The sequence below is a fragment of the Lepus europaeus genome, chromosome 10 (genome assembly GCF_033115175.1).
Source record: "Lepus europaeus isolate LE1 chromosome 10, mLepTim1.pri, whole genome shotgun sequence".
Classification (NCBI taxonomy): domain Eukaryota; kingdom Metazoa; phylum Chordata; class Mammalia; order Lagomorpha; family Leporidae; genus Lepus; species Lepus europaeus.
In genome coordinates, this window is record NC_084836.1 from 56,993,557 (window position 1) to 57,009,534 (window position 15,978).

General features: G+C 45.1%; 1 protein-coding gene across 1 annotated transcript in view; it reads left to right on the forward strand.

Annotated features, from left to right (window-relative positions):
• Positions 1–9,499: 9,499 nt before the first annotated feature.
• Positions 9,500–15,978, forward strand: part of C10H12orf56 (chromosome 10 C12orf56 homolog) — a 101,155-nt gene continuing 94,676 nt past the window's right edge. The window contains 1 exon segment of the mRNA XM_062202086.1: positions 9,500–9,751. Within this exon segment, the coding sequence (XP_062058070.1) occupies positions 9,500–9,751 (252 nt within the window).

Genomic DNA, 15,978 nt, shown 5'->3' on the forward strand with positions numbered 1-15,978 from the left:
GGTTCAAATCACGTGTGAGGCAGGAGTTTAATTCCTTTCGTGTGGTCCCACGTGACCCGAGTTCAGGGGTGTGAGCATCCGCTGAGTGCTGACAAGTTTTGCACGTCGTTTTAAATTGTGCGGGAAAGGGAGCAGAGTACTCCTAGGAAGCCCGACTCCTAAGTTCTCTTGGTGGCACCAAATGTCCGGTTTTTTAATATGTTAGTGCAGCGTAGAGGTACTGAGTCTCCAGCTCCACGGAATTGAGCCCCAGGCCCCACCTCATTGTTGGCCTTAGGCGCATTCCTTAACTTGCATATCTAAAATGGGGGTAGTAGTGAACGGAGTATGCGTGGATTTCAAAAAACGTTTGCACCAAAATAAACCTTCTGTTTTCCACAAACCTTTTGAGGTCTTCTCAGTTCCAGGCTCCAAGAGCTGTGAGAACTGAGCTAACGCACGTGTTTGGCACACTGTAAGTGCTCAAGTCTCTAGGTCTCATTGTTGACTATCCAGTATGTATTGGGAGAGAGGGAAGTGGAATAAAACTAATGTAACAACTACATTTATTTAGTCATCCCGTGTGCATGATACTGCATTAGACAACTCATACATAAAATATTTTTAATCACTTTTGCATCACATGTCTAACTTACTGTTTAAAATGTTAGGCTAGAATCCTGTCCTCTGTGTTTCAGTGTATCCCTCAGAGCCAACACCGGTGCCAGTCTAGTTACAACTCAATAAATGAATTACATGAATTAGTCCATTAGCTGTGATGGTCAGCTATGGACTGTGGAGGCTGGGTAATAATCCTGGTCCAAGTGGCTTTGCAGTATGTGATATGTTTAGGATATTTCACTGTCTCATCTTAAAAGAATTCACTATGTTGTTTTGTAACTGGATTTCCTTGCTTTTTTTTTTCCTTTGTACATGGATTTTATACATACTTCATATGTTAAATATCTTACAGAGTTTATAGCTTATCTAGTATGTACAGCTTATCTATAGTTTGGTGATTGGCCTTTCCTTTATGGTAGTTCAAATCCCTAGGATTGTAAAAATCTTTCAGTTGGGGCCAGCGTTGTGGCAGAGTGGAAAAAGCTGCCGCCTGTGGCACCAGCGTCCATATCCGGTTCATGTTCCAGCTGCTCCATTTACGATCCAGCTCCCTGCTAGTGGCCTGGGTAAAGCAGTGGAAGATGGCCCAAGTATTAGGGTCCCTGCATCCATGTGGGAGGCCTGGAAGAAGCTCCTGGCTTGGGCCTGGCCCAACCCTGGCCATTGTGGCCATCTGGGGAGTGAACCAGTGGATGGAAGACCTCTCTCTGTCTCTCCCTTTCTTTCTTAACTTTGACTGTCAAATAAATAAATAAATATTTTTTAAAAAGAAAAGAAAGCCTTTCAATTTTGTACACTCACATTATTTCAGAACAAATAAGGAACTACTTGGTGGAATACAACCAAAGAGGATCTAAAAGAGGTATTAAATTTGACCATTCCATATTCTGTCCAGTCCCATGAAGGAGTATACAGTTTCTCATTTCAGATAAACATAAAATGCCAGTTATCAAAATATTGATATATGCCACTCTTGCTATTTTAACATAAGGCATGCATGTTTGCATGTGGCAATGCTTTTATGTATTACTTGTCAACATTTTTGAGCATTTCTTGGGTGCCAGACACTGTTCTAAGAGTTCACACATTAATTCTCAAAACAACTCTAGGGAGTTGTTACTATTAACTATTACTCCCATTTTATACTTGAGAAACCTAAAGTGCATAGAAGTCAGCCAAACTGGGATTCAAATCTACATAGTTTGACTCTAGAGGAGGGGTGCAGAACATCGGGCCTGCGGGCCTTGTAAGGCCTGTGAAATTATTTGATCTAGCCCTGCCATGGCAACTGTAGGCGGGATTCAGAATTCAATACATCTAATTTGATAATTTTGTGTGGCACACAAATGGGAAATATCTGAATGGTACTTGGCAGAGGAAAGGTTCCCCATGCCTTCCTGCAGAGTCTGTGCACATAACCCCCATCTCTGAAATAAAGGTCAGTTAAGACTGATGACATTGTAAAGCAGCAGTGTGAGTCAGTTCCTGGTCCTATAATGTACTCTGGTACCCTCTCCTTTTGTTGTTTAAACAACATTTTATTTGTTCCTGTCCTAAATCTCCCTTTTCTTTCAATTTCAGAGAATGCCAGTAGGTAACATCTATATGTTTATTTCATCATACTGTTATTCCATATATCTTTCCCTCTGTGTTCCACTTAACATTGTAGGGACAGAGCAGGTATCATCATCATTGTCGTTGCTGTCCCTTCATGAGGAAACCAAGGTGGATCTATTATAAGTAGTGTGTCCAGCTGGTAAATGGTTGGCTGTAACCCTGGACTTGATTACCAATTTCTTGTCTCCAGTGCACCATGTTTATTGCCCACAGTTCCTCTTGCTTCTCTTGGCTTTTGTCATCTGTGTTCTCCTGAATCACTCTACTGAGCTCTTACATGCTGTCTGACATTATGACCACTTTTATTTCCTTTCTCCTTGAAATTCTCTACTGTCTTGGCTTCTGACCCTATAGTATTCTTAAGTTCCTGTTACATTTTAAGCCCTCCTCTCTGTCTTCTCCACATGCGTGCTTCTGCTCCCTTGACATGTTTATGATCTTAGCCATCTGGTTTTCTTTTGCCTACACTTGCCCCTTCAGAAGTTACCTCTTTCCACAGTTTCAGTATTTAATCTAGGAAGATGACCTCCAGTTCTATACTTCTGCTTCCAGTATTCTATACTGTCTTGCGTTCCCAGATACCTACGTGTCTCACCAGCTCCTCAACTCTAAAATATTGTCAGTGGACTGAAAGTTTGTGTACCCCCAAATTCATATGTTGAACCTAATCCCAAGATGATGGTATTCGGAGGTGGGGTCTTTGGAGGTAATTAAGTAATGAGGTAGAGCCCTTGTGAATGGTATTAGTGCCCTTAGAAGAAGTGCTAAAGAGATAGCTATCTTTCCTTTTGCCATGTGAAGGTACGAGGAGAAGAAAGCCATTTCTAAAACAGGAAGCAGGTCCTTACTAGATGCTGGATCCTTAAGCACCTTGATCTTGAAATCGATTGCTATTTAAGTCATCCAGGCTATGAAAGTTTGTTATAACACCCCAAACTGACTAAGACCAAAGTCATGATCTTCCTCCCAAAAATAACTTCCTCCCAATGAACCTCTCAATATAACTCAAGGTCTGGGGTGTCACCTTTGTCTCCTTGATGTTCAGTGTCCCAGTACTATTTCCTCATAGCATTATCTATCACATCTGTTCTATTCCATACCTTTCTTTCTCTACCCCTTTTTAAAATGTGTGTGTGTGTGTATAAAATGGGTACTGCGGCACAGTGGGTTAGGCTGCCCTTGGGACACCCACATCCCATATCAGAGTGCCAGTTCCAGTTCTGGCTACTCCTCTTTTGACCCAGCTCCCTGCTAATATGCTTGAGAGCAGAAGATAGTAGTTCAAATACTTGAGTCCCTGCCACCTGCATGGAGACCAGATGGAATTCCTGGCTCTGACTTCAGCCTGGCCTACCTCTAGCTGTTGTGGCCATTTCGGGAATGAACAAGCAGTCGGAAGATTTCTCTCTCTCTCCTTTCTCCATCACTATGCCTTTCAAATAAGTGTAAGGCAGTAACACAGAGAGACAGAGAGGTCTTTTACCTGCTGATTCAGTCCCCGAATAGCCGCAATAGCTGGATCTGGGCCAGGCTACAGCTGGGAGCCAGGAGCTCAATCCAAGTCTCCCATGTGAGTGGCAGAGACCCAACATCCTGAGCTATCACCTGCTGCCTCCCAAGATGCACCTTAGCGGGAAACTAGAATCTGGTGTAGAGCTGTGACTCCAACCCAGTCACTGTGATATAAGATGCAGGCATGTTAACCACTGCCAAATACATGCCCCTCTATCCTTAGATTAGACCATCAAGACTTCTTTCCTAGACTTACTGAGTTCAATAGGGAAATATAAATGCATCACTTGAAATGGTTATCTCTAGGTAGTGGGGTTGCAGATGACTTCTGTTTTCTTGCTTGTAAATTTTTTGGATTAAAAAAAATTCTCCACAGTAACCATGTGCTACTTACATAATCAGAAACCAAAGTAACTTGACAATAATAAAAGGAAAACTGTCTCATTCCCTCTTTTTTTTTTTTGACAGGCAGAGTGGATAGTGAGAGAGAGAGAGAGAGAGAGAAAGGTCTTCCTTTTTGCTGTTGGTTCACTCTCCAATGGCCGCTGCGGCAGGGAATCGTGCTGATCCGAAGCCAGGAGCCAGGTGCTTCTCCTGGTCTCCCATGCGGGTGCAGGGCCCAAGGACTTGGGCCATCCTCCACTGCCTTCCCGGGCCATAGCAGAGAGCTGGCCTGGAAGAGGGGCAACCGGGATAGAATCCGGCGCCCCAACCGGGACTAGAACCCGGTGTGCCGGCGCCGCAAGGTGGAGGATTAGCCTGTTAAGCCACGGCGCTGGCTCCTCATTCCCTCTTTGAATGTTTATTGAGTGCTACTTCCTTCAGGAAGTCCTTCCAGATTTCGTCAGCCAGCTTTGTGCTTGATCATTTCATTGACGTTCAAAAGTTTAAATCCTATGTCAATAACATATTTTACTATGCTTTTGTTTTGTATTAAATGTTGTGTGATTATCTTACCTATTAGGTAGTTCCTAAATACTGAAAATATTATTTTGTTTATGCTTAGAGATAGTAATTTCTCAGTAAATATTTGTGTAATGTCTTGAGTTGATCCAAAAATAATATAATTGTGACCCTGTAACCACTAAGTTGTACATCAGATTCTCTATTTCATCTCAATGTTTGTTAAACCTAATGTCATCACAAAAAACTAATTCATGATGGTTTTCCTGGCAGAGACGAAGTCAGAAAAGAGGTCAGTTGTGCTGGGTTTACTGGTCCTAGTCCAGTCATGGTGTTTTGTTTTGTTTTTAGAGGAAGTGCATGTGTGCTGTGGTAGAAAGCCTGCGGGGCTGAATAGGGCATTGAAGCATTATTCAGTCAAAGAAAACAGGTGGTTTTTTTTTTTTTTTTTTTTTTTTTTTGACAGGCAGAGTGGATAGTGAGAGAGAGAGAGAGACAGAGAGAAAGGTCTTCCTTTTTGCCGTTGGTTCACCCTCCAGTGGCCGCTGTGGCCAGCGCATCGCGCTGATCCGAAGCCAGGAGCCAGGTGCTTCTCCTGGTCTCCCATGCGGGTGCAGGGCCCAAGGACTTGGGCCATCCTCCACTGCACTCCCTGGCCACAGCAGAGAGCTGGCCTGGAAGAGGGGCAACCGGGATAGAATCCGGCACCCCAACCGGGACTGGAACCCGGTGTGCCGGCGCCGCAAGGCGGAGGATTAGCCTGTTGAGCCACGGCGCCGGCCAGAAAACAGGTTTTTAAAAATTCAAATCATTTGCATGATTCCTTAGACTTTATTATGATGACATTGTTCTGTATATCTTCAGATTCTAATTGTTGTAAATGTCTAAATGGTTACTGCCTATTAATACATTTTTAAGAGATTTATTTATTTGAAAGGCAGAATGAGAGACAGAGAGGCAGGGATATATCTTTCATCTGCTGATGCAATCCCCAAATGGCCACAACAGCCAGGGCTGGGCCAAACGGAAGCCTGGAGCCATGTCTCCCATTTGGGTGGCAGGGGCCCAATCTCCTGCTTTCCTAGGCACATAAGCAGGGAGCTGAATTGGAAGTGGAATCAGCACTGATATGGGATGCCAGGATTGTGGGCAGCAGCAGCTTAACCCACTGTACCATAACACCAGGCCCATACTATTAACACCAAGTTAAAGCACTAAGAGGTTTCTGCAAGGTGTCCGGCACGTAACAAATCTTCCCAGGCAGATGAATCAATTAATTCACAAGCTTTTATTGGGAATCCGCTCCCAGGAGAGGTTCCCGGTCCCAACAGAGTGGAGGCGGGGAAGTCGCACATCAGAGGTTGGGAGGGCTCCTTTTATGAATGCAGGGCGTGGGGGTTAAAGGTTGAGGCAGGTCTGATCCTCATTGGTTGACCTTTAGGCACCCATGGGGACCTTGACAAGGACTTTTCTTCCCGGAAGTACAGGTAGGGACTCTCCATTCCTGGAAGTATAGGCCTTTTCTCCTTGCGGATCCCAAAGCTACCAGTTTCTTGATTGGACACTTTTAAAAATTTAAGTTCTGTTTATCTACTACACATTCTAAGTATCCTTTTCTAAAAAAGTTTATTTATTTATTAGAAAGGCAGAGTTACAGAGAGGCAGAGGCAGAGAGAGAGAGAGAGAGAGAGGTCTTCCAAGCCCTGGCTGACTCCCCAGATGGCCTACTACGCCACAGCACCAGCTCCCCAAGTATCCTTCTATGCATGCTTTCTTTGGTTTCATATTGGGGGAATGGGAGTGCTTGGGATCCTTAGACCCATTGAAGAGAACTTACATCTTGATATCTTAACTTCTAACTTGATATCTTTACAAGTTTATTACATAGCCCATTGATCATTTCTTCATGAAAAAAGACTTAAAAAAAAAGTAAAACTGCTGTGTTCTCTTTCTCTCTACCTCTCTCTCTCTCTCTCTCTATGCATTGGATTAGATTCTTGCCTTGAGCCCAAGTCAGAAGTAAAAAAGATGAGACCAGCATGAAGTGAAGGACTGTCCGGCATGGCTGTAAATGAGGAGCAGAATGACCACAGCCACAACAGGCAGTCACAGACTTGGTGAACCGATTCTTCTTTTAAGCACTTACACTTACTCTGTCCCAGGTACTTACTCTAAATATTTTTGAAGTTTTGTTAATCCTCATAATAACCATTTGGGGTTGGTACTATTAGCCCTATTTCACAAGTGGAGAAACTGAGGCGTAGAGTAATTTGCCCGAGGTCATTCAGCCTCCAGTGCTCATAACTACTGTCTTCAGTTGAATTGGTCAACCAACTATGGACCCAAGATTACTCTGATCTGGTGAAAGTCAAGGAAAGTGCCTTGAGAATTAATTTCAAGTAAGTAATGTTTCATTTCTTTTGATAGTTTTATCAAGAAACATCTGTTAAGTGCCTGATTGCATCGGATCTGTACCAAATGCTTCTTGAGTTTAAATGGACTTAGACAAGTTAGTGCCTGTCTTGGTGCATTTGGGTTAACTATTCATGAAAAGCTTTCCAAAAGGTAAGGAAACAAACACTCCATGTATCTGTGATGCCCATAATTCATCACAATTATCCTTACACCAGCTCTTGAAGGGCAGCAGAGCAAGCAGTAATGCTGAATTTTACAGATGATGAAACTGAGACTCAGAAAGGTTAAGTCATTATCAAAAATCTCACGGATTGTGGGCAACAGGGTTAGCACTCTTACTGAGCTCTCTTGAATCCATTGCTCTTTCCATTATATGTAATCCCTTTCCAGCAGCCTGAACTTTGCTGTTACCTTGGCAACGGTGGTGTAGAACACGGAGTGCCTGGAAACTCCGATTCTGCCCCCTCTGTGTGCCCCAAAGTTAACAATTTAACTACAGTCATCTTAATCACCATTCCCTGTGTCAAATATTTTTCTTTGTGTGCTTCATCCTAATGTTTGTTAAGTTTATGGCCCTTATCCACCAAAAGTGTATTCATGATGGGCTTCCTGGCAGATAGATCTGATCCTGGTCCAGCCATTCTTTTTCTTTGTCTTGTGAAGTGAGTGTGAAGCAGGAGGCCTGGGGAACCCAGAACAGCAGCATGGGGTGAGGGCTTTTCCCCTACTCAAGTCTCACTTTCCACCTCTGATACAGTCATTTGCTTCTCAGCTGCTCTCCCGGGTGAGGCTCTTCTGCAGAGGTGAAGGGCCTTTGCCTTTCTGTTGGTTTGTGGAGTGCTTTAGATAATGAATCGCCTTTACTTCAAATAAGGAGGCTTCCCTTATCAATCAAGTTCATAAAGGATGGTGTTCTCCTTTCAGCCAGTGTTGAAGTTGTGAGGGGTTGGATGTATGATCAGATCCTAAGAAAACACTAAATGCTGGGTCATTAAGATTCTGCCAGCAGATGGCACTTCTCTCCTTGCTCTCGAAATACAGTCTCTCTAAGAAAAGAAATAGTGTATATTGAAATTATTTACAATATTCAGTACACGATAGTAGGATAGGAAGAAAAGGAGACTGTAAATTACAGCAAAGTATGTATAATTGGATTCAGGATGTATGTAGCTGAAGCAATGTGTTTTCCATGATCAGGTGAAGGAAGCAGGGGAATGAATGACTTTCTAGGATTTGAAATAAAAACAGAAGCTCTCACCTAGGCCAAGTTTCTGTGGTGTTCCTCTCATCTCTCTCCTAATTTGTAAATGTCTCCTGGCCTGTAAAAGCTCAGCGCTACTTTCACTACTGCAGTCTGATGCCTGTGTGATCAGCATTCTCAGCTAATCAGCTCCAGCTTTTTAAGATGTCCACCTCGCCCTCTCCTTCATCCTACCTATATCATCCAGGGCATGGGGACATAGCATATTCCTTAGGTAGGCTTGACTGTGTCTAAGTCAACCTGCAAGAATCCCTACTCTCACAGAGCTTTTAACTAGTTGGAGAAAAGACAACCAACATTTAACTTAACAGAACTACAGAAGTAGACCAGACAATGTTATAATCAAATGCTAAATCTATGTCTTAATAGGATTCTAGGGTTCAAAATACATTGTTAAATTCCATCTCTTTCAAGTTTCTCTCTTAAGAGACCAGAATAGGGGCCAGCTTTGTGGCATAGTGGGTAAAACCACTGCCTGCAACCCTGTTATCCCATATGGGTGCTGGTTCATGTCTTGGCTGATCCGTTTCCATTCCAACTCCCTGCTAATGGCCTGGGAAAAGAGTGGACCATGGTCCAAGTGCCTGGGCCCCTGTTTACCACATGGGAGAATTAGAAGCAGCTCCTGTCTCCTGGCTTCGCCTTGGCCCAGCCCTGGCCATGATGTGGCCCTCTAGGGAGTGAACCAGGAGATGGAAGATCTCTCACAATCTCTCTCTCTCTCTCTCTCTCTCTCTCTCTCTCTAACTTTCAAATAAATAAATGTTTAAAAAATAAATAAAAATTTTCAAAAATTTTAAAGAGAGAGACCTGAATAAAGCTGACTTCCTTTATGGATAAAGTTAGTATAGGGTAGAGCAGTCCCCAATAACTGGAGTCGGCAGGGCTGGGGCAGGGTAAGGGGTGGGCCTGGAGGGCCCCTAAATTCGCAGGGCACTCTGCCACCATTATCCTGGTTGCCCGTCAGCCCAGCCCTAAGGACCAGCGTCTTGCCCCGCCCATCGTTGTCTGCGGTTAGGACAAAGATTGGAGGCAGAACCCCCTCAAGTTGGCCCTGGCTCTTCCGCGCCCAGGGGGAAACGCGGTGGAGCAGGCGACTTTGTGGCGGCGGGGGTTCCACCGCCAGTGGCGCGGAGGCGGGCGGGGCTGGGGGCCAGTCGCCCCCTGCACTTGGCCCGGCGCCCGCCGAGCATGGGCAGCCCGGCGCGGTCCGGCTTCCCCGCGCGCATGAACAGCCGCCTGGACGCGTTCCTGCGGAGGCGTCTGGCGCCCGAGGTCTACGACGCCATCCGCGCCTACGAGCCTTGTGTTGTGGTGTCCGACTCGGAGAACCACACCTTCAAGTACGTGGTGCTCAGCGACCGTCTCATCTACCTGACCGAGAACCCGCCCAAGTCCATCCGACGAGCCGTGGCGCTGCGGGACGTGGTGGCCATTGAGCTGGTGAGGCGCGCGGGCGGGCTTGGGCGCGCAGCGAGCACCTGGGTCCCGAGCTCCGAAATCCCGGCCCTCCTGCATCCCGCCCTGGACTCCCCGCCCTGAACTCGGCCAGGAAAGCTTGCTTGTCCCGTTCGTATCGTGTCTACCCGCGGGGCTACAGAGTTGAGAACGTAGCTTCCTATCAGAAATACGCTCTGAAGTCACTCCTCAGTTCAATAAGTACTTAGTCTGTGCCAGGCATTGTGCTCTATCCGGAGGATGGCAGGGAAGAACAAAACACAGCAAAACAAAAGCAACTTACAAAACGAAGCAGAGCCCTTTCTTAGAAGCGGTTGTGAGGGGGTGCGGACAGAAAGCCAACGCCAGAGCAAGTAATTCCAAGTGTTAAGCATCCTTATTCCATGTATACTTTCTTATTTTTTTTTGTCCCAAGTGCGTAGAGCATGTTAGGTGCACAGTGACTGAATAAATGAATGCTTGCATGCTTTTATGAGACGTGCACGGGATGCCTGGTGATGTCGGGAGGGTCTCTTGACCGCCGGGAAGGAGAGTGGAGATGGAATCTGGCACAGCCCGCCTTGTCCCAGTTTTTGGTATGCTACTGCTGTATCCCTGTCCCCTGAGAGTAGATTTACTTTATAAACCAGCAGCAGGTTGGAAGCACAGTCTCCTCCAATTACTGTTTTTCCCCCCGTTGGCTCCCTTTGTCTGAGCTGCTCTCCAGGTGTGTGCTTCCTTTTTCCACTGGGGACAGGTGTCTAGCCTCTTTCTTTCTCTTGCTTTACCTCCCATCCGCAAGGGAGAGGTTGGTGTTCGCAAGGGAGAGGTTGGCGAAACCCTGGATGGAGCAATTTTGCTGGAGGGAATCATAACTTGTTTTGCATGTGTCTATAAAAAAAGAAAAAAAAAAGAAATGACAAATAGGATATTTTTTTATTCAAAATTTCCCTGAGGTGTAATATCACTGTGCAAGTTTGTTTGCTTCTTTTTTGAGTAAAGGTTGGAAGTGAAAGTTTGCCTTTTTCCTCACCGCTATTTCTATTTTCTTAAACTAAAATTTAAAAATTTTAAATTTCCTTTATTAAATATCTTTAAAAGCTTTAAATGCTCAGGCTTTTCTGCTATCTCCAGTGCAAGCATTTATTGTTTTGCCAAAAAATAACGATGCTAGGATATTGTTACTTTCCCCAAAAAGAGACAATATATATATATAGTTGTTATAAGCTGTCAGAAACTGAAAAGTTTGATGATAAAACTCAATTGATCAAGGCTAAGCCACGATTCCTACAAAAAGGCTTGGTAATTTATTTGGTCATTCTTTTTTAATGTATAGGACTTACCTTTTTGGCATATAGAAGACTGTGTAATGTCTATAAATATGCTGAACAACTCCAGGATGTCAACATTATTGAAAGACTGAATGTTCATATTGTGCAAGGTAGTTTAACTTTGCAAGTTATGGTAGACACAATACTTCCAAAAGAGAAGCCTATATGTTAGATTACATAGCAAGGGGGGATTAAAATTATAAATGGGGTATAAGTTGTTAGTCGGTTGATCTTTTTTTTAAGATTTATTTATTTATTTGAAAGTCAGAGTTACACAGAGAGAGAAGGAGAGGCAGAAAGAGAGAGGTCTTCCATCCGCTGCTTCACTGCCCAATTGGCCGCAACAGCCAGAGCTGCGTGGATCTGAAGCAAGGAGCCAGGAGCTTCCTCCAGGTCTCCCATGCAGGTGCAGGGGGCCAAGGACTTCAGCCATCTTCCACTGCTTTCCCAGGCCATAACAGATAGTTGGATTGGAAGTGGAACAGCTGGGACTCAAAGTGGTGCCCATATGGGATGCCGGCACTACATGCGGCAGCTTTACTCGCTATGCCACAGCACTGGCCCTAATCAGTTGATCTTAAGATAGGGAAATTAATGTGGATTATCTGGGGGGGGGGGGGGCTCAGTGCAATCACTTCTTCAGAACTGGCAGAGAGGCCTGATGTTGTGGTATAGCATGTTAAGTGTCTACCTCTGACAGTGGCAACCCATATGTGTGCCGGTTTGAGTTCCAGCTGCCCCACTTCTGATCCAGCTCACTGCTAATGTCCGTGAGAAAGTAGCAGAAGATGGCCTAAATGCTTGGGTCCCTGCCACCTGTGTGGGAGACCTAGATGGTGTTCCAGGCTCCTGGTTTGAGCCTTTCCCAGCCTTGGCCATTGCTCCATTTAGGGAGTGAAACAGCAAATGGAAGATCTCTATCTGTCTCTCCCTCTCTCTAACTTTGCTTTTCAAATAGATAAACTCTTTTTTTTTTTTAAGATTTTATTTATTTATTTGACAGGTAGAGTTACAGACAGTGAGAGAGAGAAAGGTCTTCCTTCCGTTGGTTCACCCCCCAAATGGCCGCAACGGCTGGAGCTGCGCCAGTCCTGCGAAGCCAGGAGCCAGGTGCTTCTTCCTGGTTTCCCATGAGGGTGCAGGGGCTCAAGCACTTGGGCCATCTTCTACTGCTTTCCCAGGCCACAGCAGAGAGCTGGACTGTAAGAGGAGCAACTGGGACTTGAACCGGCATCCATATGGGATGCCGGCACCGCAGGCGGAGGATTAACCTAGTGTGCCACGGCGCCGGCCCCTAGATAAACTCTTAAAAAAAAAAAAAAAGTGTCAGAGGGAGGCAGAAGAGTCAGTGTTTATAGTAGCAGCAAATTGAAATGTATATTGATAATTGAATGGGCAAATAAATACCATATAATAGTAAAAGGAATGACTTAGATGTGTTGATAGCTCTATAGATATATCTCAATATATAATGAAGATTTGAAAAAAATGTTGTAGAAAGTTATATATAGTATGGTGCCATTGACATAAATGTAGACCAAAATATTGTATGGTTTAGGGATGCCTAAATATTGGATAACAGTCTGAAGACATTAAAGGTATTGATTTACATTAAAGAGAGTGGCTACCTCTGGGAAGAGGAGGTGAGTTCAGGAAAGGGAGCATAAGGGACTGACTTTAAAAAAAAAAAAGTCTGAGCCGGTGCTGCGGCTCACTAGGCTAATCCTCCGCCTTGCGGCGCTGGCACACCGGATTCTAGTCCCGGTCGGGGCACCGATCCTGTCCCGGTTTCCCCTCTTCCAGGCCAGCTCTCTGCTGTGGCCAGGGAGTGCAGTGGAGGATGGCCCAAGTGCTTGGGCCCTGCACCCCATGGGAGACCAGGAGAAGCACCTGGCTCCTGCCATCGGATCAGCGCGGTGCGCCAGCTGCAGCACGCCGGCCACTGGAGGGTGAACCAATGGCAAAAAGGAAGACCTTTCTCTCTGTCTCTCTCTCACTGTCCACTCTGCCTGTCCAAAAAAAAAAAAAAAAAAAAAAAAAAAAAGTCTGAAGTACATATGCTGAAGTATTTGCTGGGTAGAGGTGCAAGTCTGTTCATTACATTCTCTGCACAATTTTTCTTTGTTAAAGTCATTTATTGGAAAGAATGACAAAGAGAAAGGGGGAGGTTTGAAAGGAGAGAGAGAGAAGGAGAGAATGAGAGAGAGAAAGAGAATGAAATAATTTCTATCTGCTTTTTTACTTCTCAAATGGCTGCAACAGCCAGGGCTGGGCAGACAGAGAATCTTCCATACACTGGCTCATTCTCCAAGTGCTCGCAATGGCCAGGGCTGGGCTGAACTGAAGCCAGGAGCCAGGAGCTTCTTCTGGGTCTCTCATGTTGGTGGCAGGGGCCCAAGCACTTGGGCCATCTTCCACTGCTTTCCCAGGAGCATTAGCAGAGAGCTGGCTCGGAAGTGGAGCAGCTGGGACTGGAATTGGCACCCATATGGGATGACGGTATTGCAGGCAGCTGCTTAACCCACAGCACTACAACATTCTCCCTAACATCTTCTAATGATGCTTTTAAGAAGCAAGTCAGTACAGACCAAACAGGAGAGTGGAGACAAGAAGGGAAGATGTCAAGAAGTGAATAAATGCTAAAGTGAGAACAGTCACTAGAGCTGAATATGACATTTATAGTCAAATAATGGCACCAGCTTAGAGTTGCTGAGAAAATGGAATTTTTTTCATACAGTTCATGAATCTGATAAGATAGTGTTCTTAACCCTTCAGTGGTCCCTCATCATCCTCAGGATTAAAGTCCAAACATCTTAATTGGTGGCCCAGGTTCTTCACCATCCACCCCCTGCTCTAATTGCAGCTCCATCCGGTTTCCCTCTGTACTTCAGCCATAAGGAAGAACCTTTTGTCTGTGACAGGCTTACTTTTCTCTGGACTTTTGCAAAAGCCCTTCCCTTTGCTGTAACCTGCTTCTCTCCCTCTCATCTCCTGTCACTTAATCACCCTGATCCTCGCAGATACTCCCACCCCCACAGCAGGTCACACACAGCACTTCTCATACTTACTCTTTCTTCTGTTAGTGTGTTGGCTTATCTACCTCCCCACTCATTTGTGAACCCCTAGAGGATTTGAACCATTTCTCCAGCATACAGCACAGGGCTCAATCCATTATAGGCACTTAAAAAATATGTAATGGGGTAGTAGGTGTTTACTCTAGTGGTTTAAATGCCCACATCCCATATCTGAGTGTCTGGGTTTGATTCTGGGTGCCAATGCCCGACTCTTGCTTCCTGCTAATGTGGACCCTGGGAGGCAGCTGATAATGGTTCAAGCAGTTGGGTCCCTGACACTCATGTGGGACACCTAGATTGTATTTCTGGGTCCTGACTTGGACCTAGATTGGTCCTAGGTGTTGTGGGCATTTGGGGAGTGAAATAATGGATGGGAGCACTCTCTGTGTCTCATCCTCTCAAATAAAAACATATGTAAAAACAAGCAAGTTAACTAATTATAGCTAACAATTATTGAGCACCTGCTGTGTGCTACATGCTATTCTAAGCACCTCACATAGGTTAACTCTTTAAATCGTTTTTTTTTTTTTAAAGATTTATTTATTTCTTTGAAAATCAGAGTTACATAGAGAGAGGGGAAGCAGAGAGAGAGAGAGAGAGGTCTTCCATCCGATGGGTCACTCCCCAATTGGCCACAATGGCCAGAGCTGCGCCAATCTGAAGCCAAGAGCCAGGAGCTTCTTCTGGATCTCCCACATGGGTGCAGGGGCTCAAGGACTTGGGCCATCTTCTACTACCATACCAGGTCATAGCAGAGAGCTGGATTGGAAGTGGAACAGCCAGGTCTCAAACTGGCACTCATATTGTATGCCGGCGCTTCAGGCCAGGGCATTAACCCACTGTGCCAGAGTGCCAGCCCCCAACTCTTTCAGTCTTGATTAAGTATGTTTCTTGAGGCTGGCATTATGGTGTAGTGGGTTAAGTTACTGCCTGTAACACTAGTAATCCTGTATCAGAATGCTTGTTCAAATCATGTCTACTCAGCTTCTTACTAATGCTCCTGGGGAGGCAGTGGAAAATGGCTCCAGTACTTGGGCCCCTGCCACTCACATGGGAGACCCAGGTGGAGCTCTGGGCTCCTGGCTTAGGCCTGGACCAGCAGTGGCTATTGGCGGCAATTTAGGGAGTACATCAGTGGATGGAGGATATTCTTTCTCTGTACCGCTGTCACTCTCCTTTTCGAATAAATAATTTTTTTAAAGTTCTTGGGAAGTGGAATTAAAAGACAAGTTTATTTTGGTGAAAAAAAAATTTTGAAATTTCCATGCAAGTGTTGTTCAGATAGTTTATGGAAAATACATAGTATTTTTAAAAAAATTTATTTTATTTATTTGAAAGAGTTACAGAGAGCAGTAGACAGAGAAAAGTCTTCTATCCACTGGTTCACTCCTCAGATAGTTGCAATGACTGGGGCTGGGCCGTGCTGAAGCCAGTAGCCAGGGGCTTCTTCCGGGTCTCCCATTCAAGTGCAGGGGCCCAAGCCCTAGGGCCATCCTCTGCTGCTTTCCCAGGCACATTAGCAGGGAGCTAGATTGGAAATGGAGCAGCCAAGATTTGAATCGGCGCCCATATGGGATGCCAGTGCTGTAGGCTGAGGCTTTAACCCTCTGCGCCACAGTGCCTGCCCCTTACCTGTCCTTTTTACCTCTGTGCTTTACAATCCCTGGGATAGAGTAGATGGTCACTATTTGTTGATTGGAAAAATGAATGAATGCTCAGACCTATCCTATAATTTACCTCTTAGAGGAGTTCATACCTTATTTAGAAGAGTCAAGGGACCTGGGGGTCTGGCTACTTATACTGGCCAGGGTTACACAGTCAGTGGTAG